This window comes from Rhinoderma darwinii, chromosome 1, assembly GCF_050947455.1.
Source record: "Rhinoderma darwinii isolate aRhiDar2 chromosome 1, aRhiDar2.hap1, whole genome shotgun sequence".
Taxonomy (NCBI): Eukaryota; Metazoa; Chordata; class Amphibia; order Anura; family Rhinodermatidae; genus Rhinoderma; species Rhinoderma darwinii.
The window spans coordinates 129,726,048-129,752,778 of NC_134687.1; the positions used below are offsets into that span (position 1 = coordinate 129,726,048).

A 26,731-nucleotide genomic window follows, 5' to 3' on the forward strand; every position below is an offset into this window, starting at 1 on the left:
AATTTGGCAGACCTGGATAGCTAATCCTCATGCTTCCTAAATTGTATAAGCACTTATGGGATGACCGGTGATTTGCCTACTCCTATACTGGCCACCTTTTATACATTGCATTTAACAAACCACTACTCTTTTTCTTCTGTAAACCAATGGAAAGTGTTTTGTTACATGTACCTTTGTCATAATTGAACATACCCTTAAAATATCACGTTATTTAGCCGGTCGGATGAATAACGTAGGAAAAAAAATCAATGTTCTTTTTTTGTTTCCCCAGAAAAGTGGAATAAATGGTTATCAAAAAGTCATATGTACATGAAATAGAAACTACAGCTCACACCGCAAAAAAACCAAGCACTTATACCACTCCATTGATGGAAAAATAAAAGTTATGGCGGTCAGAATATAACGACACAATTTTTTTTTATTTTTTTTTAACAAATAGACTTTTCTTTGTAAAAGGAGTACATACACAAATAAAACTATATCAAATGTTAAATGTGGCAACGCCGTAATGATATTGACCTGCACATAAATGTAACATTTCGTTTTCAGTTTCCCTGTACATAACTACAACTTGTCCCGAAAAAATAAGCGCTTATGCTGTTATGTCGAGGGAAAAATAAAAAAGTTAGAGCTTTTGGAAGGCGGAGACAAAAAACAAAAATGAAAAAACAAAAACGTCTGCTGCGTTTTAAAGGTTAAGAGCACAAAATGCTCTTTTAATACCATCTAAAAGGGGAGCCATTGAGGTGTGCCATTTGCAGCAAGGTATAAGGAATTTGTCTGATTAAAGTACAATATGTGTTTATAGTAGTTTAGAGGAAAAGAAAGGTGGAAGAGTCTGGTGCCCACGACTTTGATCGTACAACCAAGAAGAACTCCATAAATTAATTATAGAAATAAATACAATGACATAACACCATGAAATGATCTAAAAAGGTTTAGCCCATTTACCTTAACTGCTCCAAGTTGTTCTTTTCTAAATCGTTCCAAGGGTTTGATCAGTGTCTCATTCACACTTAGTGCCTGATGAAGAGTGATAAACAGTCAGTACAGATGCAGATACCCCATAATGAAAATATTCGTAGAATTCATTTACAAGTGACCCAATTTCATTTATAGTTAAAATAAGTTTTTCTAAAGTTATTGGTCTTCTTGTTTGCATTAACCAGACATTTAATATGGGAGAGGTCGTTTTGCTCAGCCAAAACAATAACATTTGGTCAGTCCACAGGTCTTTGATGCTTTCAGAGAAGAGGCGATAACCAAAATGAAAAGTTAGGAAGCAGCAACTTCCATTTGGGCAGTTATGGAAAATTTAAGTGGTTCACAAATATTCTTTTTAGGTTACAGTATTTGTATAGAGAATTTTCAGTTTCACAACGTGATTCAAAAACAATGTAGAAAGACACTTAATATTCTAAAAAGTATTTGGGATTCTTTGAAAATCGTTATCCTACAAGTAGGTAAATAAATGTGTACTGATCCCCAATGCCCTAAGGCCATGTTCATACATCGGATTTCCATGAGTACATCGGTGTTTATACCGTGCCAAAATACACGTAAAAAAAAGCCCACAAACAGCGTCATATTGATTTTAATGGGAAACCTCTGCGTTATTCATCTGGGGCGGAAATTTTCCATGATTGTGATTAAAAACCATGTTGTGGAAAAAGGAGGAGGTTTTTGTGATCCTGTTCGCATGCTCCGGAAAAAGTCACAGCACAGAGGAACGGAAATGGGGTTAATCCCCGTGCTCATCCACTGCAGAAATTTAAGTGTCCGCCTTTGATTTCTGCCACAGATTTTTATTTTTTTATTTAAAGTCCACATTGAACATGTACACATACCCTTTAAGTACACAGGTAGCAACATAAACGGTTACGATGTTATTGTTAAAACCCATTTATTAGAAGCTTTCTTTTACAGTGAATCGTCACATATTAGCAAATTGGTGTTTAACCAGTTCAGGACCGGGCTATTTTGAGCTTCAGGACCAGACACCATTTAGCCATTTTTAGCACGCGTTCGTTAAATGGCTATAATTTTATTTTTTTTGTTGGGCTAGCGACGTGATTTTTGCGATGTTTTTTCCGTAGACAATGCAGGTTTCTTTTTTTGAATCATTTTTATACACATCCTTTTTGCTATTTTAGAATTTTTAGGCTTAAAGTTTGAAAATAATAGTAAAAAAATAAGCTTTTTAACTTTTCAGCTATTTTTTATTTGGTAATAACATACTTTTACCCTAAAATAGACCTTTTATTTGTAATAGTCATTGTCTACAGTACATTTTAATATGTTACATGTCTATATTAGGGTAATTGGCTCAGGGCTAGCGTTACAACAATGATTGGCAGGGGGGGGGGGTGGGTTGGATATTTTGTGTGTATTTATTATTTTTTTTTGCACTTTACTTTTCTTTTATTTTTTTATTACTATGGTCTGTCCCTCAAGAGGTCAGAAAAGAACTTTGGGGGACTTTATATATATTTTTTTCTTCTTTTTACACTATATTTTTCCACTGTAACTCAGGAAATCAGCCCTCATATAGTGACTATTGTCACTAATAGGGTTGTGCTTGGTCTAGTAATACCCAGCAGCAGTCTGCCACTAACGGCATCCTGGCAATCATGTGACCAATCACCGCTCCCTCTATTACGATACACAGCGCTTATTGAGTGCTGTATAAAAGAGATCGGAGAAGACAGAAGCAGCTTCTATCCTCTCCTCAGGGTCCCCGGCAATCACTGACTGCTGGAGACCAGACATTCAGCTGCCCGATCGCTTGGGCAGCAAGTTAAAACCTGCGCCGTAAATAGTCTATGGCGCGGATTTTAAGGACCCTGACCGCTGGCCGTAAATACACAGCCAGCGGTCGGGAACCAGTTAACACAGATTTTGCTTTACATGTAAGTTTTAGATTATGTGCTTGCAGCTTACTAAGAAATATCTAGACCTATAGCCAATATAGCAACTGACAGGGCGAATAATAAAAACGAGGTCATCAAAAAATAGAATGTGTCTTATTTTTGGCCGTTTTCATGGCCCAACGGCCCCATAGAATGCAATGAAGCCATTCTTAACGGCCGTTTTTAGGAATCAATCCTTGTGACAGCGTTAAAAACGGATTCTGGCCCTCGCAAAAGGACTCTCCGGGCACAGTGCTACTTTAAGTGCGGAGCAAGAGGTAGCCCTTGACGTCACTGTCCATATATGGACAGTGATGTCAGGGCTTTCAACTATGGAGTCCCCGGTCAGAGTATTTGCGCGATCAGCCCGGGGAAGCCCTTGACATTACTGTCCACATAAAGACAGTGAAGTCAGGGCTTTCAACAATGGAATCCTCAGCTAGGGCATCGCAAGGTCTCTGGCCGGGGACTCCTGTGTTGTAGATAGTACCCCTCGATGTAGATAGTGCCACTGTAGCTCCCTGTAAGAGCGGAACCCCCAGCGGCCAGACCCCGGTCTGGCCTGGCGATTTCACTCCTGGAGAAGCCCCCAACGTCACTATCCAGATATGGACAGCGACGTCAAGGGGTTATTCCTGGAGTGGAATCCCCGGCCCGCTCTGTTAAGGGATTTCGCACCTGGAGAATTCCCCGACGTCACGATCTATATATGGACAGTGACATATAGGGGGTTACTCCTTGAGCGGAATCCCCGGCCCGCTCTGGCAGGCAATTCCGCTCTCCTGACGTAACTGTCCATATATGGAAAGAGATGTCAAGGGCCACGTCTATGAGCGGAATCCCCGGCCAGAGGGATTCCGCTCCTACAGTGAGCTACAGTGGCGCTATCTACAGGGGACACTGTGGCGCTATCTACATGGGCATTGTGGAACTATCTACAGGGGACACTGACGCTATCTGCATTGGCACTGTGGCACTATATAGGGGTGTGCACTATCTACAGGGGACACACTGGTGCTACCTACATGGGCACTGTGGCACTATATGGGGGGTATGGCACTATCTACAGGGGACACGGACTATCTACATGGGCACTGTGGCACTATGTGGGCTCTGGCACTTTGTATGCAGGCACGGTCACTTTATACGTGGGCACTGTGGCAAACGGCCATTAAAAACGGACAGACGGACTATAAACGGATGAAAATTTTGAGACACTGATGCAAAATGGCCATGAAAAAACTGACATTGTCCATTTTTTTCTTCACTCACGTGTGAATGTAGCAGTGTTATCTTCCATTCTAAAACAATAGCAACTTTTTTTGTTTCCCTGGACACATTATTTTACAAGTAAAACAGGAAGAAAATATTAATAAGTTATGTAGTTTTAATAGGAAATTCAGTTCATAGAAAACACAAACTCATTTTAATATCTGAAACAAAATCAACTGTCACTTTAAAGGACATGAAGCTCACCATTATCTCTCTCTGCTCTTCAAGGTTTCGTAAAAAATTAGAGAACTCCTGCAGAGATGCATCTGGAATACAATATTGGGTAAAGTCAAGCATTCAATCGACCACAAATGCAACCGTAAGGAAATCTGACAACAGGTAAAGCAGGCTCAACCTACCGATACATCTCTCGTCATCAGTCTCGGCATCCCCAATGAATTCAAACTTGAAATCTTTTAATGAATTGGCAAACTTTCTCTGAGCTGCAGTTAAACCTGAAAACCCAAAAAATTGTGTTAACACAAAAAGAAGGGAATTCATCCAAAAGAAAAACAGAAAAAATGGCATGTTTTGATAATTTTAGGGTACAATTTTATTTACATTGGTGAATTTGTCACTTTTAGCAGCCATTTAAGCACTTGGAGTCAGTTTACACGTAGACTTACAATCTCCATTTTCACAATCCCTATGAAAGAGTATACGACTCACTAACTAGCAGCAATTTGACATTTTGGGAGGAAAGACCTGCAGTGTTAGATCTATAGACTGGCTGCCTACTTATTGATCATTCAAACGGTTTTGAAATTGTGCCCTCAATACTGGGAGTTTACGGACCAAAGGAACTGGAATCTCTCCGGTGTCTATTCTGTGAGTGCAAATGCAATACCAAACCAATCACATAACTCATACCAGACAACACTTTTGACAGGTTATGAAATAGTTCTGATCTCCTATACCTCTGCAACCTGCTAAATGACATCAGACCGTATAGAAGTACATATACTGGAGCACCATTCTTTAACTAGGAAAACACAAGACAACAAGAGGTTAAAAAGCTAAACGCGATCGAAAAACAACATACTTCATAGATTCTGTGAAGCAGCCAATGACTCATGGCAGTAGTAGAAAGCAACAGCTGTTGTGCCAAAGGTTGCACTGATTTAGCACAAAGTTTCGTCTTGGAATTCCACTTGGATAAAATACATTTCCTGGGTGCGGCATTAAAGGAAAACACCAGCCAAGCCCATGACCTATAGAAACCTCTTAATCTAAATGCACACGTTGCGGAATATGGTGCTGAAAATCCGCAAGTAATAGCAGGTAGTTCCGCAGGTAAAATGCCGCACCTAATCGTGCGTTTTTTGGTGCGGTTTTTACATTTTGATGTGGAAGTAGGAGCGTTTATATGCTGTGGATTTTTGTGATACAATTCGCAAGCGGAAACACTAGATAAATTGAAATGCTGCAGATTTTAAAAACGCACCACAGGTCAATTTACGTGCCGAAAAAAATGCTACGTGTAGATGAGATTTCTTGAAATCTTATTTACTTTGCTGGAACTGTATTACGCGGCAACCCATTGTAGTACAGTTTGTCTTGCCGAATTTCCGCTGTGGAAAGCAGCAGTAGAAAAACAAACATTCATACTTACCCCGGCCGTTGTCATGGTGACGCGTCCGGCCTCCCAGGATAACGCGTCCCTCCTCTGCCGTCCTGCAGGCCGGCCCCCTGGGATGATGCGTCTCTCCATTCTGTGGGTCAGCTTCCCGGGATGACGTTTCATTGCAGCGATCACATGGGATAAAAAGTTATCCCAGAGGCGATATAGATATATAATATTTTTTTCCTGAGTTGTGATTTTTGTGGCAAAGCCGCTGCGATTCCGCCGCAAGACTTGGCTATTTGTTGCTGGTTTTGCATCCCCATTGAATTCAATGGGGAAAACCCGCAACAGAGAAGCAACGAAAATGCAGCATAAATTAACATGCTGCGGATTTAATTTCTGCACCGCAGGTCAATTTATGCGTTTTTTACCACAGCGCGGTCATGAGATTATCAAAATCTCATCCACTTTGCTGCTGCTGCTATAAAATTCTGCGAAATTTCCACACAGAATTCTGCTGTGGAAATTCCGGAGTTTACGCTACGTGGGAACCCAGCCTAAGGCCTTATGCACACGAACGTATTTTCTTTCTCCCGTAAATACTGGCGTAAATACGGGTACTTTGTCACACATATTCGACCCGTATTCCACCAGTATTTACAGACCCGTGCCCGTAAATACAGACCCATTGTCACCAGTATTCCACCCGGATTTACAGAACCGTTTTCTATGCAAAAGTGCATTGCACTAATCGGCAGGCGCTTTGGGCAGTTTCCGCAGCGGAACGCAGCGATTGTAAGTAAAAGAAGTTCATACGTACCCCGGCCGTTGTTTTGGGGACGCGTCCCTCTTTTGACATCCAGTCCGACCTCCCTGTATGACGTGGCAGTCCATGTTACCGCTGCAGCCTGTGATTGGCCTGAGATTGGCTGCAGCGGTCACATGGGATGAAACGTCATCTCGGGAGGCCAGACTGGAGGAAGAAGCAGAGAGTTCTGGGTAAGTTAACTTTTAATACTATTAACTCCAGCGATAGTCACTGTCCCGGGTGCTGAAAGAGTTACTGCCAATCAGTTAACTCTTTCAGCACCCTGGACAGTGACTATCCCCTGACATCGCCTAGCAACGCTCCCGTAATTACGGGTGCACACACCTAGCCACCCGTAATTACGGGAGCCCAATAGATTTCTATGGGCCTGCCCATGTCGTAATTACGGCCTGAAATAGGACATGTTCCATATTTTTCAACGGCCCAGGCACCTTCCCGTAAGCAAACGGGAAGGTACCCGTGGCCAATAGTAGTCTATAGGCCCGTAATTATGGGCGTTTTTACGTTCGTGTGCATGACACCTTAAAAGGGGTTGGCCAGAAAAAAATAATTTTCTAAAAAGTGTCCCCCAGCCTTGGTTTACCTTCCCTTAAACCCACTACATACTTTCTAACCAGTTTATGTTTGATCTCCATCGTCACTGCTGCTCTGTTGGTTTACATCCCTTGCTTCTGTTCCTGTCTGTTTCCGGTCTTGTAACCCACCATACCCATGATCCCTTGCTGCCTCGGAGGAGACTGCTTACATCCCCTTCCTCCCTCCACAGCATCTCAGCTATTTGCATACTGCCAAGCCCCTCTATGTTCACACACACATGCTCCCTGCACCGTCACACACACCCAGTAATTATCACACAGGGAGGATGGGAGTTATATACAGGGATGATGGGGGGGTTATACCCTCATCATCCCTGTGTATTACCCCATTATATAACCCCCATTATATGTGTATTACCTCATCATCCCTGTATATAAAACACCCATCATCCTGTGTATTATACCCCATTATCCCTGTGCATTACCCCCAATATTCTATACATGGATGAAGGCGGTTATACACATTGATGATGGGGGTTATATACAGTGTTGATGGGGGTTATACACAGGGACGATGGGAGTTATATTCAGGGATGATGGCCCCATCATCCCTGTATTTATATAACACCCATCATCTCTGTATTTATATAACCCCCTGAATAACTGTATATACCATCAGTGGTGTACCGCAGTTGTGGGGCGGCTCCACGAGGGGGGGGCACCATAGGCGAGGAGAGGAGATGGGCAGGCAGTGCGGGAACTTCAAGATAGGAAGAGGAGGGGGCGTGTACAAGCAGAGACAACATTCCGTGTCTCTGCTCAGCCAGCACTTCCTGCTTTGTAGAGACACGGCGCATCATCAACTATGTTTACAGGCGGCAGGACCAGTCGCCGTTTTGAAATGCGGTTATTGGCTGCGCAGTGTTCACATGTGAAAAGTTTTTTTCAACTGTAAAAAACATGGCCAATAACTGCATTGCAAAACTGTAGCAACATGCCGTAAACCGTGTACACGGCACAAACAATTGAAACCAGCCTAATTCATTCCATTAAAGCACATTCAGGGTATGGCCACACGGTCGCAATGCGGCAAACAACTATGCTGGCACTATCTAGGCGCGGCTCATGCGCACTGCCGCTCCGTTCATTCTCTATGGGAGCGCCGGAGATAGCAGAGTGCAGTGTTTGGCTTTTTCCGGAGCTGCCATAGAGAATGAATAGGGGGTAACTTGTTGTAACTTGCAAAATAGTGCGGCCCTAAAGGGTGTATTAATTCATGGCCGCATGATTTTGCAGATAAAGGGACGGTTTACCCGCATTAACGTGCGGCCAGTAACAGGCCATTTGACAGCCGCACGGAACATGATGTCGGCGCGGTTGTGCGACCGTGTCAGAGCCGCCTTGTGTGGCCTTACCCTCAGGCTCAGATGGATTTGATCCATTTAGACGCATTATCAGCTTAGGCTGAGATATCACATCACGGTTTAAATGCTGTGAATTTTGGCACGACCGCACCATCAGAAGACCAATAAATAAAGCACTAGCTTATAGAGAGAGAAGAGCGACTTCACTACAGACAAATTGTGCTGAAAAAAAGAGAGACTCCAATCAGCAAATGTACGGTCAAAAGGAGGGAGCTAGTATGCGTGACTATCTCTAAACCACTGACTGATTAACACAAGTTTGGGGTATGTGGCAGTAACTGAAGAGTTTGTTAGTCGAAGAGAAGAGAGATTGACACCATAATAAATACAATCAGTATCAAAACAACAGTAAGACATGGTGGTGGGCACCATAAATTCAAGACATTTATGTGGGCACTTGAAGGGCATGAAAGCCAAGGATCTAGTTGCATTATAAAAGACACTCTTTGGAACAATTCATGTTGGGACAAGGTTTTTGAACTTGTGAAGTCAATACCAGTTTGAGTGTATGCTGTCGTTAAAGAGGATCTGTCACTTCTATATGCTGCCATAAAGTAGTGACAGGCATGCAGATTTTTGAATGCACAGTAATAGGGAGAAAAGTGTCAATCAGCTGTTGGAAGGCGGGTGCAGAATGAATATACTTGGGCTCACTAGCTGTATCGCTGGCTGCGCTGTCAGTATAAAATCTAAATCAAGAGACTACTGAACATTACTAAATAAGTGACAGAACGATGAAATCAGGGTGCCGGTCACTTCTTCATGCAGCTCTCCAACAAAGCAGCATAAAGAAGTGACTGATCAGCGTTAGGGCTTATTTAGACGAACTTGTAATACGTCCGTGCAACGCGCGTGATTTTCACGCGCCTCGCACGGACCTATGTTAGTCTATGGGGCCGTGCAGACTGTCCGTGAGTTTCACGCAGCGTGTGTCCGCTGTGTAAAACTCACGACATGTCCTATATTTGTGCGTTGTTCGCGCATCACGCACCCATTGAAGTCAATGGGTGCGTGAAAATCACGCGCAGGACACGGAAGCACTTCCGTGGGATGCACGTGATTGGCGCAACAGCAGTAAAACTATGAATGAAACCAGAAAAGCACCACGTGCTTTTCGGTTTGCAAACACACAAACAGTGCCATAGCGAAAATCACGCAGCCACGAATCATATGGTGATGACACACGGAGCTGTTAAGTACCTTTTGCGCACGCAAAACGCACATGCTCGTGTAAATCCGGCCTTAAAGAGGCTCTGTCACCACATTAGAAGTGTCCTATCTTCTACATATTATGATCAGCGCTGTAATGTAGATTACAGCAGTTTTTTTATTTTAAAAAAAACGATCATTTTTGACGGAGTTATGAACGATTTTAGATTTATGCTTTCTTAATAGACAACTGCGCGTGTTTTACTTTTTGACCAAGTGGGCGTTGTACAGAGAAGTGTATGACGCTGGCCAATCAGTGACCCAACAGCGTCATACACTTCTCTCCATTCATTTACTATGCTTCTTACTAGATCACTGTGTGCAGCCACATACACTAACATTACTGAAGCGTCTTGAGAGTTAATAGACATCGCGTCCAACCAGGACGGGATGTCTATTCACAATCCCAACACTTCGGTAACGTTTGTGTGGGATTTACAGCACAGCAAGCATGATCTCGCGAGATCACGCTGTAAATGACAGCTTATAGCGAGATTACTGTTGCTGTGCTGTAAATCCCACACAAACGTTACCGAAGTGTCGGGATTGTGAATAGACATCGCGTCCTGGCTGGAGGTGATGTCTATTAACTCTCAAGACGCTTCAGTAACGTTAGTGCGTGTGTGTATGTGGCTGCACATAGTGATCTAGTAAGATCACTATGTGCAGAATAAATGAATGGGGAGAAGTGTATGACGCTGATTGGTCACTGATTGGCCAGCGTCATACACTCCTCTGTACAACGGCCACTTGGTCAAAAAGTAAAACATGTCCAGTTGTCTATTAAGAAACTCATTAGCATAAAGCTAAAATAGGTCATAACTCCGTCAAAAATTATTATTTTTCTAAATAAACACTGCTGTAATCTACATTACAGCGCCAATCTCATTATGTAGAAGATAGGGAACTTCTAATGTGTTGACAGAGCCTCTTTAAAGTAGGTGTACATAAATGATTATGGTGATAATATAATTTGCAGACATCGGATTCACCCACAAATCATATACTTTAAACCTTTTACGTGCAATTTTTGCTTACATCATTTCAAAAAGCTTGAGATGGAAAAAAGGAAACAAAAATCATGTGCTAAAATAAGTTAAATTACAACATGTGACAGAAGTTCTGCAAATTAACTTGTAAAAAATTAAAAATTCCTTCTTAAGAAATTTAGAAGGAAAGAACGTCTAACAACAAGCATTAGGTCTTGTCCACACATAACGGAATTGCTGCAGAGAATTTCTACAGCAATTCCGCCGATGCAAGCAAATATTCTGCACCATTTCCTGCGTGTTTTTCAGTGCAGAAGATGGTGCGGATTTTGCTGCATTTTTTTCTATGCTGGGAGATGGTGACATCTCCTCTGAAAAACGCAACAATGCAGTCCACTTTCCGCAGCAGGAATTGACATGATGCGGAAAGAAAAATATACACAGAAGATGAATTTCTGCTCGGCTTTACGTAGCGTGTGGATGACATTTGTTAACCCTCACCCACTTTGCTGCTACTGTATTCTGCTGTGTATTTTCCGTTATGTGTGGACAAGCCCTAACTCAGAAAGTAATAGTAGAATAGAGAGCACTGAAAGCTGTCTACAAAGCGTATATAAATTTTATTTTTTATTTATTTATTTATTTTTATTTATATTTTTTTAAAGGTAATTATATTACCTCATATCAAAACAATGGTGCAAATACAAAAAGTATAAAATCCTGAGCGTTTCATATAGTAAGCAATACAATAGTACAAAGTGTACAAGGCAATTTATCAACAAAGAACACACGGATACAGTTTTCCACATATTGAGATGCATACAAGTTAAAATACAAAAAAACGAACAAACAGCGGTTCCTTATCAGCAGTGCATATAAAATGAGATCTGGTGAGGAGTCAAAGGGAGAAGTGGAGGAATGGGGGACCAAACGGAAACGTCAGCAACTCCAGGCCCAATCAACCCGAGCAATGTCAATTCTATGAGCTAGTATGAGGTTTAGCTATCCAAGAGCTCCACACTTTCATAAATTTATCAGGACATCCACCTGCTTCATAAGGGAGTTAGTAAACTCTGCCCTGCAACTTTTTAAACTGTAATCCATGCTGACAACGTAGGAAACGTTGAATGTTTCCATTGCAGGACAGGAGTATAGTTTTTTTTTAGCATAAAATATTAGGAGCATCATGAAAACCCTAACCGCCACAGTAGGTATAACTTCTTCCACCAGTAATAAAAGACAAGTTCTGGGTTCAAGTATACGGGAGAGTCCTACTTTAAGATCAAGAAATTCCAATACTTCAGTCCAGAAAGTATTAATAATTGGACACTCCCAGAACATATGTGGAAAAAAGCCCTCAGCTCCTTGGCAATGTGGACAGACCGAAGTAGGTATACATCTTATCTTAAATAATTTTGGAGGTGTGTAATTGATTTGGTGGAAAAATGTTAATTGAATAAGTCGGTCTCTTGTAGATATTAAGGGACCCGTTAGACCGGGGATGTACATAATCCAACATTATATCCTGAAAATTGCGACCAAAGAGCGTGTCTAAGCTGGAAATAACGTAACCTGAGATGGGTCGGGACCTGGTGTTTAAAGGGAAAACATAAAAAATTTATTTTAATACTTGTACCCACCGGATAAATCTGTGGCCAAATCCAAATTTGCCTAGTACAGACAGGACCACTCCACAGATTCGAATGCTTTCTCAAGATCCAAAGAGGCACAACTCTGGTGCCACCTGACTCTATATTAGAGGATATGTGGTAAAGAGTTTCTGAAGATTAACCTCAGTGGCCTTCCCTGGCATGAAGCCAGATTGACCCGGATGAATAATATGACATATAATCTTTTGCATACGCATCGCCAGAATTTTGGCTAATATTTTAATATCACAATTAAAGAGGCTCTGTCACCAGATTTTGCAACCCCTATCTCCTATTGCAGCAGATCGGCGCTGCAATGTAGATAAGAGTAACGTTTTTGTTTTGTTTTTAAAACGAGCATTTTTGGCCAAGTTATGACCATTTTTATATTTATGTAAATGTAGTAGCTACATCGACTTACCTGCAAACACCGATGCTGCTGCAGAATCAACTGTAGCCTCTGGTGCCGATGTGTCCTCACTCGTCCGACATGATGCAGGACCTGGGGCAGGAAGTGAGTGACGTCACAGCGTGATCTCTCGAGAACACGCTGTGTGTCTGCACTGCCAGAAGCTGGGCGTTGTGAAGAGAAGTGGATGATACTTCTATTCACAACGCCCAGCTAGTAAAAGAAGTAAAAACGCCCCGATGTAACGAACACAATACACGCCCAGTTGTACTTTAGAAAGCCTCATTTACATAAATATAAAAATGGTCATAACTTGGCCAAAAATGCTCGTTTTTTTTTAAAAAAAAACGTTACTGTAATCTACATTGCAGCGCCGATCTGCTGCAATAGGAGATAGGGGTTGCAAAATCTGGTGACAGAGCCTCTTTAAGGAGTGAGATAGGCCGGTATGAGCCACAGTCTTGAGGGTCAGCACTAGAAGAGTCTCTCTCATAGAAGAGGGTAGGGTAGCACCACCACTGAAGAATTGAAAAAGGATAAGCAATTAAGGGCAATCAGGTCAACATGCAATTTATACCATTCTATTGGAAGACCGTTGAGATCCAGGGTTTTCCTGTTTGCAGAAGAACGAATAGCCTCTGTAATTTCCTCTACGGTCAAACCAACTTCCAAATAATTGACATCTTCACTATCCAGGGTGGGCAACACAAAATTATCTAAGTATGACTCTAGTTCAGATGGATTATTTGAATCCCTAGGACTGCAAATCAGAGTAGAACTTAGAAAAGACGTCATTAATGGCTAAGGGTTCACTAACCGGTATCCCAGTACAAGAGGTGCTTTTTAAAATAGGGTTCATGAGGTATCCTCTCTAGCTAAATAAGTCAACAAAAGGCCGTTCTTATCCCTCTGCTCAAAAACACTGTTGGGAATAGAAGTTTTTCTTCATAGCGAGTTCAGTTAGTAAAAGGGTATATTCACGTTGCTTCGCCATCAATGTAGTAAAGGCCGAGGAGTCCCTAGTCCTGAGAAAATCCTCCTCCGCTACAACCAGTCCAGTATCCAAATCATATACATTGTTTTACCAGTCCCTTTCTTTGTGAAGATATTGCTCGTACAACCACCCCTCTGCCATATGATTTGAAGGCATCCCCCATCGGATTGCTATCAGTGGATGCTAGGTTAGTATTCCAGAAATCAGTAATTTCTTGTTCTAAGGAAGTCACGACCTCAGTGCAGAAGAGCCATAAGGGACTCAATCTCCATATTTTCTGTTTTGCAACTTCAGGGAACCCCAGTGTGATCATGAGAGGAGAGTGGTCAGAGAAACCCAAAGGGAGGTATTGTTGTTCTACCACATACACTAGGGAACCATTATTTCCAAATGCCAGGTCAATTCTGAAAAAGGACCTATAGGCGGGTGAGCGGCATGAATAAGCTAAGGAATAAGGGTAACGAGTCCAACGAGTTTCCCGAAAATAAGTTGAAGCACAATTTGCTAAAGGGGAACTACACCCCGGGACACCCAACCCAGTTTATCTAATACAGAGCACAGCAAAAGGTTGAAATCCCCGAGGAGCAGAAGAGGCGCAGGGCCAAACTCAGTCACCGGCAACATTATGTTAGTGAGCAATTGGACAGCGGCTGGAGGATTATAGACATGAACAATGATAAAGGACTTAAACTGGATCTGATATAGCAGCACAATGAATCTTCCCCTGGGATCGGTCTTAACAGATGTAACCTCAGCATTGTAAAGATTTGCGGACAAGCAACGAGACCCCAAAGGAGTAACTGGAATAAGCGGCATGATTGCCATGCATGACCCAGGAAAGAGCTCGTAGTTTGGAACCGAGTAAATTAGTCTTTTACAAAAGTATAAGGGCTCGTCCACACGTAACGGAATAGCCGCGTTTTTTCCGGCTGGAATAAACGCAACAGAACACAGTAGCAGCATAGTGTATGGGATTTAACAAATCTCATCCACAGCCTGCGTAAAATTTCAAAACAGGTCAATTCCTGCTACGGAAAGTGTCCAGAATTGCTGCATTTTTCAGAGGAGATGTCTTCATCTCCTAACATTGGGAAAAACGCCGCAATTTAGGCACCGCCGCAAAAACTGCAGGAAATGGTGCGTTTTTGCCGCAACGGAAAGCCTTTGACTTTCAACAGAATTGCTGAAGAAATTTTCCCATGTGCAAAATGGTGTTCGTGTCCGCAGGTGCTTCTTATTACAGAGTGTCCTCTCCTTCTCGCCACTATGCAGTAGTAGGGTGTCAGGGCAGACACTGAATGGTATGCATGTCCCAGGCTGTGGAAAGGCGGTTTACTATAGTTCCGGTCCGGCCGTAAGTAGCCGCTGTCCCCAAAAATTCCGGTACAATGGAATTAGGCCAATAAGGCCTCAAAATGTGCCCCTCAACAACGGTGGTGCAGTGGGACAACCTCTGTAGACTAAGAGGGTTGCAGGTAAAAAGATGGAGGAAGATGAGGAGTGTAGCCGGCGGAACAGGGTATATTTACACGTAGAATTTGAGGTGCAGTTAAAATGTCACTAACTTTTCAACAAACTTTACATAAATTAATAGTACAAGCAAATATAAGAAACTTTGTAACATATCTTAATAGAAAAATACATATTTTCTCCACTTATAAGGCTCCCTCCCCCTTCACTTTCTGAATTTACTGCTTTTTTTCATCTTAAAGAGGCTCTGTCACCAGATAATAAATGCCCAATCTAGGAGATAGGACACTTATAATCTGGTGACAGAGCCTCTTTAAAACAAAACAAACTATCAGCTCACTAAGGTATCAGGTTACAGCTGCCGATCGAAGTCTAAGGAGAGGGGAGAGGGAGGAGGAGGGCAGGAGCAGCGTGTGAGAGAGAAACACACGCGCGCGCTCACAATGGCCAGAAAGTGTGTTATTCCTCAAACACACACGACAGCTTCTTCTGAAAATTCACCTTAAAAAAATTAGGTACGCTTCAAAATCTGCATTAAAAAAATAAAAAAATGGAAAAACCGCATGTGCTTTTACCACGATTTGGTGGGCTTTTTGGCGTGGTTGCAATTTTAGCTGCAACTGCATTGAAAAATGCACTAAATTGTGGTAAAAACGCAACAGTTAACTACACTACCCATATGTTTATAAGGCGCTGGCTGTATCATAAGAAATGGTGTTTTCTCCCAGCAAGCCTCACATGGTCATGTATGCAGCACATGCTGTGGGTGTAACCATAAGGGGTTAATCTACTGTATTTTCACTCAATCTTCCTCTCACGTTCCACTCAAGTTGCAAATTGCGATTACATCACATCCCATCACAATCCATACAGCCCAAATTCACACCTTGCAGCAGTTCTGGGCCAAAATGTACCCAACAGTATTCTTAGGGATAGGAGCTTGTATTGGGGCAGATTAAGGGCAGCATTGGCCCTGAGCAGCTCTAAAAATTTGGGCCCCTTTTAACAAATTTAACCCCTTCCCGCCACAGCTATTTTGGGCCTTGTGGAGACAGCAATTTTTATTTCCGTTTTTCCATCACTGCATTCCAAGGACCATAGCTTTCAACATATTCTGACAGCCATATGAAGGCTTATTTTTGTGCCCATTGAAGTAAATTGTGGAAGTTCTTTGCTGCGGTTGTTGCCACGGTATCCGAAAAAAATTCTGTCTGAACAGGGCCTTATGAGTTACATATAATGTATCTTATTTGTTTTTATGGCATTCAATGTGCAGTATAAGTGAATAAATGACAGGTTACATTTATTTTGCAGTCAAATACGATTAGGGCAATACTAAATTTACATAGTTTGTTGTTTTTTTACACTTCTTTTGCACAATAAAACAATAACTTTTTTATTTTTTCAATCATAGGAGTGGCGTGAAGGCTTGTTTTTGAGGGACAAGTTGACGTTTGCATTGGCAACACTTCATTTGGGGCACATATTACTTTTTGGTTGCTTTTTATTCCGTTTTTTGAATGGACAAAAAGCTAATCAAGGAATTATGTTGAAGATGGAAAATCGGGAGATTCTCCTTTTCAGCATTGGCTTCAATGTTAGAGATTATTATTATGATCATTAGGATTCCAACTCCCATTTTATCTTATTGATAGATATCCTTCTCAACCTGTAGTTCAGAGGTTAGGTTGGAGCTGCAGAGCCCAGCACTACAAACTAGAGTTGTCAAGATACCAGAATTTGGACTTCGATACCGATACTTTGTGTAGTATTACATAGTTACAGTTTGTACGGTTGAAAAAAGACACATGTCCATCAAGTTCAACCAAGGGATGGGAAAGGGGAAGTAAAAAATTTCTACACATAGGAGCTAATATTTTTTTGTTCTAGGAAATTATCTAAGCCTTTTTTAAAGCCATCTACTGTCCCTGCTGTGACCAGCTCCTGCGGTAGACTATTCCATAGATTCACAGTTCTCACTGTAAAGAAGCCTTGTCGCCTCTGCAGCTTGAACCTTTTTTTCTCCAGACGGAGGGAGTGCCCCCTTGTTTTTTGAGGGGGTTTTACATGGAACAGGATTTCACCATATTTTTTGTATGCGCCATTCATATATTTATATAAGTTAATCATGTCCCCCCTTAGTCGTCTTTTCTCAAGGCTAAATAGGTTTAGTTCTTTTAATCTTTCCTCATAACTTAGATTCTCCATGCCCCTTATTAGCTTCGTTGCTCTTCTTTCTATTTTTTCCAACTCCAGGGCATCCTTTCTATGAACTGGAGCCCAGAACTGGACTGCATATTCTAGATGAGGCCTCACTAATGCTTTGTAAAGTGGTAATATTACCTCCCTGTCCCGCGAGTCCATGCCTCTTTTGATACACGACAATATTTTGCTGGCCTTTGAAGCAGCTGATTGACACTGCATGCTGAAATTTAGTTTATGATTTACAAGTACACCCAGATCCTTCTCAACAATTGACTCCCCCAGTGTAGCTCCCCCTAGGACATATGATGCATGCAGGTTGTTGGTACCCAGATGCATAACTTTACATTTATCTACATTAAACTTCATTTGCCAAGTGGACGCCCAAACACTTAGTTTGTTTAAATCTGCCTGCAATTCACAAACATCTTCCATAGTCTGAACTATATTACATAGCTTGGTGTCATCTGCAAAAATAGAAATAGTGCTATTAATCCCATCCTCTATATCATTAATAAATAAGTTGAATAATAGTGGTCCCAGCACTGAACCCTGGGGTACACCACTTATTACCGGGGACCATTCAGAGTAGGAATCATTGACCACAACTCTCTGGATACGGTCCTTGAGCCAATTCTCAATCCAATTACAAACTATACTTTCTAAACCTATAGTCCTTAATTTACCCATTAGATGTCTATGAGGGACAGTGTCAAATGCCTTTGCAAAGTCCAAAAACACTATATCCACAGCGGCCCCTCTGTCTAGACTTCTGCTCATCTCTTCATAAAAACAAATCAGGTTGGTTTGACAACTTCTGTCCTTTGTAAAACCATGCTGGCTGTCACTTATAATACTATTTATTGTCACATAATTCTGTATATTGAGTTACTCGATACCAAAACGATACTTTGCCAACAATAATAATAATAATAATAATAACAAAGTTCTTCCATTTTCTGTTGTGAGGCACGTGGTGTGGTGAATGTTGAACCTCCATGTAATTAACCCCATCATGTTCCTCAGTCATAATGGACAACATTGGGTTAATGTGCGAGGTACATAATGGGGTTAGTTACTATTAATGTGAGGCACATGGAGGTTCAAAATTCATAATACATTGTGCCTCATTAAGAAGTGAAAGAAAGCAGTTTCTATTTTATTTTCTAACAGCGTAAACATCATAAATTACGCTATAAATTTGTTATTACGGTCACGACGATACCGAATGCATGTATATTTTATGAATAGAGACTTATTTTAATGCTTATAGTAAAAAGTGTATTTTTTTTTTATTTAACATTACTTTATTTTTTTACTTTTTTATTTTAAATGTACTAGCATATATCTATATACTGATACTGCATATTTGGGTATGTCCTAACAACTGCTTGTGTACTAACAGGAAATATGGTCAGACAGCCCTGGGGTCCTTCAATGGACCCTGGGCTGTCTGCCCATATATGGTATATCCCTCGATCGCGTCACAGGGATTTCCTGTGACATGATCCAAAGGGCATTCCCCCATCTCATTTACCTCTGAATGCTGCGGTCAGCTTTGATCGCAGCATTCAGAGGAATAGCGGCGGAGATGAGGGGTTTCTCTGATCTCCGCCGTTAGAGCGGGACTGTGGCTGTGTAATACAGCCATTGCCCCGCTCCTGACAATAAGGGTGTGCGCGCGGTCAGTATGAGGGCATGCGGCCGGCATTGCACTAATGAGCAGCGGCGCAGGCACTGAAGACAGAACATGGGGGCGTTTCGTAGTGCGCCGACCATGTTCTGTCTTCTGTGACTGAAATCATTAGTGCAGCACTGGTCGCATCACATCATGTTGACTGCGCGCGCACACGCACACGCACACACTTGTCAGGACTCCGGAGCGGGCAATGGCTATATTACACAGCTGCAGCCCCTCTCTGACTACATTCATGTGTTACTATACTTAGCTGTGCGGCCGCACAGCTTAGTATATAAATACATGAATTAACAGTTTTGAATCGTTCGAAGTTTCAATGCATCGTGCATCCCTACTACAAACTATACCAATACTGTGTCTGTGCTTTGGGGAGGAGGGGATCTCCACTTTAGTAAGCATGGCAAATTAATCCTTGCATGGCACGGTTGTCAAACCCAAAAGCAACTATAATGTACAGAATATTAAAGTTCTAAAAAAAGATTTTATTATAATATATAGTACACACACGATACTATAGTAATACTGGCTCATTGATCTAAACTAAAACGAGAACCCGCTAGATTCAGCACTTTACACTTTGGTTGGAAGGATCAATTACTCCATTATCTCAGCTCTTCCTCTCAGATAAGAAGCCAATACAATATTGCCGTTTCTCAGCCAGTTCTTCCCTGTTGATAAAGTGTCTCGTTGTCTGGAGCTCAGTCAAACATTAGTGGAAGACTGTCAGGCAAACAGAGAGGACGTGTTTTTAGCTGGGTGACAATGTAACAATACTTGCCCTGTTTGCTCGTCAAGACATCTCCTAATGGAGCCATCCGAACACTGCGGACGATAGAATCAGTGTCTAAGAGGGTATCTAAGTGCACGAGAGAAAAAAATAAATGGAAAGAACCAGATAAAACAAATCGTTCGGCCGACAACTATTCCTCCCAACTCCCCCATACACATGTTCGCTCAGCCAAGCGTGCATGTGATGTCAATAGGGCGAGGCAAGATCTATTTTATGTGGAAACATCATCCTCGATATACCAATGTGGATATTTTACATTTAGTGACTATTTTTGAAAAGGTCTGTTTTTCTTAGACATTGCTATGCCGCAAGGGCCCTGCAGTGGACAATGGGGCAGATTTACCATTCAAAAATGCGCCAGAATTCTGGCGTACATGATGTGCGCTATATTTAAGAACGGTTTTAGACACATTTTCTGCCATCGTCTGCTATAGGCATTGCTTAGTGGGGAAAAGGAGCATGGTCCAGCAAAGAGGGTGCTCTGCCGTGCATAAACTAAGCCAACCAAGAGATGGTATAAGGAAGAGAAAAATGTCTCGCAGGATGCGCCAGATTTATCATACAGCACGCACCACTGGGATACATTTGTTGCATTTGCTGACAGCCTGGTTTAAGTTTACACTGTATAAAGCGTAGACATTACCAGTAAATCTGCTACATTGTTTTCAATTTCCTGGACCAGAATTAATACAGGAGTGCTGCTTATTTTTTTTTTAGACATTATTTTAGTATCTATTGATTTGTTAATAAGTTTTACTTAATCATTGGATGTCATCTATTTTGTATATGTACATATAAGTATTGGCCTATCTACTTGGTTGTATATTTTGAATGCATATAGCCTTTTGTCTACTTCTATTTTTTATGGTGTCTTAAGAATAATTTATTTCATACTCTATTGTCACGGTTCACTTGGGCTATAGGAAAATTACCAACGCACGCAACCCCTCTATTTTCCGGTCTGCTCTATAAAAGGGTAGAAATGTTCACATTTTACAGTTTATATACAGATCTCTATAACCAATCTTGCACTGGTCCTGAATGTAATACAGGCCAGAGCTGCATTAGTAATTCTGCTATTGGAAGTGAACAATCGTCAGGCATGTTAACAGACAACCCTCCCAGAATAGCAAAGCTTTTAGAATGCAGTGGGAGAGTAATGGTGGCCATACATATAAAATAATTCTCAGTCGAAACGACTCTACCATTTCAATAGGGAGAGGGAAATAAGCCACTGCCAGACCCATCGGTTCACAAGGCTGTTATCTGATTGGTTGCTGAAAAGTTTGCAAGAACAGTTTTTATGCTGGATAGTCATTTTATCTTGGCATTTCAATGAATAAGGGTCCACTCTGACATTGCGGTTCAGGTGCTGTTAAAACCGCATTGAAAAATACAACTAAACCGTAGTAGAAACATATGCGATTTTCAGATGTGGGTTTTAACCGCACCTCAACGTCTGAATGGATCCTAAGTCACTTCTAGATTTGACATATAATATAAATCATTTAAGGTATTCCATCTACAATTTCCAAGCATTCCAGTTACAGTTCACAAAAAGGACATGCTTCAAAAACAGAATGCTTAAGATGAACGATGGTAAAAAGGTCAAAGAAATGGAATACATAAACAAGACATAAGGCTCTGGATCCCAAGAAATATTACATAATAGATGAACTAATAAGTGATTAAACATTGACATTGAGGCGTAGCTCCTTACTTCAATATCCCATAAGGCACGGATCGTACTATAAAAACCATCAGGCGTTGGGGCCATGGTTTGTGTTTCATGGGCAGCAGTGGCGGAACAATACATAGCATTGTTACTAAGTTTATAAGCTATAAAGGGCTAGAATGAAGGAAGCATGCCCCCTTCTAAGGGAATGTGCACTCGCTTACTAAAAAACGTCAGAAAATACGGAGCTGTTTTCAAGGGAAACCGCTACTGATTTTCAGACTTAAGCAAACTCGTGTTTTTCATGGCCGTTTCGGAGCTGTTTTTCTAGAGTCAATGAAAAACAGCTCCAAAAACTGCTCAAAAAGTGACATGCACTTCTTTTTCGCGAGCGTTTTTTTATGCGGCCGTTTTTTAAAAACGGCCGCGTAAAAAAACAGCCTGTCGGAACAGAACGCCATTCTTTCCCATTGAAATCAATGGGCAGATGTTTGGAGGCATTCTGCTTCCGATTTTTCTGCCGCGTGAACCTACCCTAATAGTTGCATTATTAGCGGTCATGTTTATGTGGTAAAACTGTCCACTAGGACTACAACAACGTTGAATAGGGATTCCACTGCTCCACCAGGGCTTCCACCGGTATTGTGATAAAAACATCTTTAGACCTGTCAGAAGATCACACAGCTGGTAAGCCTTGAAGAAACCGTTCATATTATGAGTGTAATATACAATTATACTAATGGTTTCAGGTTATGTTCCTTAAAGAGGCTCTGTCACCAGATTATCAAATTCCTATCTCCTATTGAATGTGATCGGCGCTGCAATGTAGATAAGAGCAAAGTTGTTTTGTTTTTTTAAAACGATCATTTTTGCCCAAGTTATGAGCAAATTTATATTTATGCAAATGAGCTTTTCAATGGACAACTGGTTTTACCAACTGGACGTGTATACTGGTTTTACCAACTGGGCGTGTATTGTGGTTTTACCAACTGGGCGTGTATTGTGGTTTTACCAACTGGGCGTGTATTTTGGTTTTACCAACTGGGCGTGTATACTGGTTTTACCAACTGGGCGTGTATACTGGTTTTACCAACTGGGCGTTGTGAATAGAAGTGTATGACGCTGACAAATCTTCCGACGCCAAGGTTGAAGGACGTGTGGGTGACGTCACGCTGTGTGTCTGCAGTGAAAGAAGCTGGGTGGGAACGATGAGGTCACCCACAGGCCCTTCAACCTTGGCTTCGGACGAGAGAAGACACATCGGCTCCAGGCGTCCGAGAGAGTACAGTTGAATCTGCAGCAGCATCACCGTGTGCAGGTAAGCATAGTAAACTCCCTAGAGACGAGCATATTACCCTCTCGGACGCCTGGAGCCGATGTATCTTCTCTGACCGACACAAAGGTTGAAGGACCTGTGAGTGACGTCACGCTGTGTGTCTGCAGTGAAAGAAGCTGGGTGGGAACAATGAGAAGTGTATGATGCCGATTTGTCAGCGTCATACACTTCTATTCACAACGCCCAGTTGGTAAAAACACAATACACGCCCAGTTGGTAAAACGAGAAAACACGCCCAGTTGTCCATTGAAAAGCTCATTTGCATAAATATAAAATTGCTCATAACTTGGGCAAAAATAATCGTTTTAAAAACAAAACAAAAAAACACTTTGTTGTTATCTACATTGCAGCGCCGATCACATTCAATAGGAGATAGGGATTTTATAATCTGGTGACAGAGCCTCTTTACATGACTTCTCACTATCTACAAGGTATTGTTTCATCACCTTCACATTCCCCATAGTACTAGATAAAAATCCAAGAACAGAGAATGAACTGACCATGATAAAGTCCTCAAAGAAGCAACTAGATCTTATTAAAAAGGGATTTTTCCAAGATCTATCCGCGTTTTCTTGACAAGCCTCTAAGCAGGAGTCTGAACATTTCTCTGGAATTCTGCCAGACACGTGACCTGCTCGACACATGAAGTGCGTATACCACATACACAAGCGCTCACATACAGTTTGGAAGAAGTTTTTAAACATCTTACAGACAGAGGTTTTCAATCTGCTACAATAAGACGGACTGTAGAGATTATGGGAAAATAGATATTTACATCCACGATGAAGTAAAAGTTTATAAACAGATCTCCCACTGGTGAGGAATATAAATCTGTAACAAAACCACTTCTTATCATTACTTCCAAAATAATATCATCACGATTCCAAATCCCAAAACCAATACAGAATAATCAACTAAAAAAATAACATTGTGTGCACAAAGCCAAAGTCATTCTGGTGCTATAGATACCCTGTTTTCTAAGGGGGGACAACCACTGATGTCAAACAGTGACCAGAGGGGTTTGTAACCCCGGTTTCCACACACCCTTATCTGCGTATGATCAATATTTGTTATTAGAATTCAATTAACTCAGCTTTAATCTAAACCTACAGTCCCCACTCTAAGGACATTAACATTACAAAGATCTTTAAGGCGGAGTTCACACGGGTCTGATACACTGCGTAGAAGCACGCAACGTATACGCCCTGTGCACCGCAAGGAATTCTGGGTGAAAAAGCGCACCAAACTGTGGTGCGGTTTTTCTTTGGAATATCCACTGCGGAAGACAGCTAGCAGGCCGTTTCATCCCAGGAGACCCCTGCAGCCTATGATTGGTTGCAGCGGCAGTCACATGGGCTGAAACGTCATCCTCCTGGGAACCCTCTGACGTCATCCAGGCCAACCTCCTGGGATGATGTTTCATCCCGAGTGACCGCCACTACAGCAGTCATATGGGATGAAACGTTATCCCAGGAGGCCGCGCTGGAGGGAGGAACACAGACTTCCAAGTATGAGATTTTTTTTTTCTGAGTAGCGTTTTTTGCAGCAGAATCGCTGCGATCCTGCCGCAAAAAGAATCAACTGCTGTTTGTTGCAGGATTTACTCCCCGCAACAAATAAGGAGCGGTTACCCAAGTACAATTGACATGCAATGACATGGAATAAAATTCTGCACCGCAGGTAAATCTCTGAGCGGTTTTCCCACTCAGTATTTACGCAGCGTGTGGATGAGATGATCAACTTCGCTGCTAATGTATTTGCTGCAGATTTTCTGGAATAAATTCTGTTGCGGAAAAGACGCAGTATTTACACATTGTGTGAACTGACCCCAATAGTGGAGATTATCTGTGAAGGTTCACACCATATACCCACAGACATTTATACCACTGTACATCTACACACCTCAATAATAAATGGTTGCAAGTTCTAATGCTGGTAAAAAGCGTCTGAAGTTATAAAATAACCGGTGGAGGTACTCCGGAACCAAGAGTTGATAGACCAGGGCTACACTTTTTGTAGTGGTACGGATTGATTTTAACTCTTGAGTGACAGCTGCCATCCAAACGAATACATTGAGATGAATGCAATCTCGCGGCCTGCAGCGGTAATTCAAGAGTCAAAATCATTCAGTAGCGCTACAAAAAGTCTAGGTCTAGCCCTGGCCTTAGGTTGCAGCAAGGCTAAGTAGAGCTTGGAGGCAGTAGCATCTCAGTAACATTTTAGTCTACAAATGATATTTTAGTTCAGCGAAGGATCATATGAATCGCTGAGTGAGGGAGTGAACGTTGCTATTTCTGGATCTTCTTTGTGAAGAGTGACCTGGCCACCACTCAGTCAAGAACAAGAACCACTCATTCTTGGAAACATTGGGCATCCAGGAAGTTACTACAGGTGTAATGGACATGCCATTAATATTAGCGATTACAGTTTACTGAAAAGAAACCGTAAGGTTAGAAATACATACTAAACTTTCCTCTTCAGAAACAGAACACAAACAGTCCTTTGGAAAAAAACAGCGGGGCTACTTCAGAGCGAGGGGAAGATCTAGGGGTGCCAGACAACGTGCACAGAACCCATAATTTTTAGATCATGAGAAATCGCAACAACCCACAAAGCATCATTATTCAAAAACAGGCACTCCGGTTGTAAACCCGTCACCTAGGAATTTGGACTGCATTGAAATGACGGTGTTAAAGGGGTTTTCCCACTAAGAACATTTATCACCCCTCTGTAATAAATGATAGGTAATAAATGTATGATCGCGGGGGGCCGACTGCTGGGACTCTCAGCGATCAATAGAATGAAGCTCCTGAGTCCTCCATTCTTCCTCACTCCACGATTGCAGCCAAAAGGAGTTTGAATGGTGGGGAGGTCAGTCATGCGCCCCCGTGCAATGTCTATTACTTACTAATGGGCGGAAAGTCTAATTACCCACACCCGATCATGTGTTTACATGTTTGCCTCGATGGCGCATTCCCAGCTAGCCGTGGCCCGACCTCTTAGGCCATGTTCACAGGTTCAGGATTTTGGTTCCACACCTAAATTCAGACAGAATCCATTCAAATTCTGCCAGCGCTGCATGTGAATAGAATATTCTTTCATATGGTTAACAAACCAGCTTTGCAGATTCCAGAAAACCTGTGTACACGCACATACTAGGACTCAAAAACTATACCTTGTATATAAATTGTCTTTACACAAAATTGTTACGTTGTAATAAAAAGCCATCAAAACCAAATGTGAATGTTTACTGAATATTTCTTGATGCATTGTATGTGGTTTCGCATACAGAATGTGAAACCTTTTCCTCTCGACCCATCTGAAAAAGGAAGTCATTATATTTTCCACTGGCCCTTCCATTGTGCTCGGTTTCCGGATTTTTAATTAGATCGTTCAGGCAGATGCCGGGACATAAGAAACATGGCAAAGGGAAGCATTACTTCCTACATGAAGAGCCAGCTCACATGTTCAGTTAAAGAGACTCTGTCACCACATTATAAGTGCCCTGTCTCCTACATAAGGAGATCGGCGCTATAATGTAGGTGACAGTAATGCTTTTTATTTAATAAAACGATCTATTTCTACCACTTTATTAGCGACTTTAGATTTATGCTAATGAGTTGCTTAATGCCCAAGTGGGCGTGTTTTTACTTCAGACCAAGTGGGCGTTGTACAGAGGAGTGTATGACGCGGACCAATCAGCGTCATGCACTCCTCTCCATTCATTTACTCAGCGCATAGGGATCCTTTTAGATCCTTATGTGCTGTCTTATAC

General features: G+C 41.8%; 1 protein-coding gene across 3 annotated transcripts in view; it reads right to left on the minus strand.

The window, feature by feature from the left end:
• ARHGAP10 (Rho GTPase activating protein 10) overlaps positions 1–26,731 on the minus strand; it is a 394,713-nt gene that overhangs the window by 313,026 nt on the left and 54,956 nt on the right. For all 3 annotated transcript variants that reach the window (XM_075860371.1, XM_075860369.1, XM_075860370.1), the window contains exons 2-4: positions 4,541–4,636; positions 4,386–4,447; positions 952–1,023 (exon numbers count right to left, since the gene is read on the minus strand). In XM_075860371.1, coding sequence (XP_075716486.1) covers positions 952–1,023; positions 4,386–4,447; positions 4,541–4,636 — 230 coding nt within the window. The remainder of the gene's footprint in view (positions 1–951; positions 1,024–4,385; positions 4,448–4,540; positions 4,637–26,731) is intronic.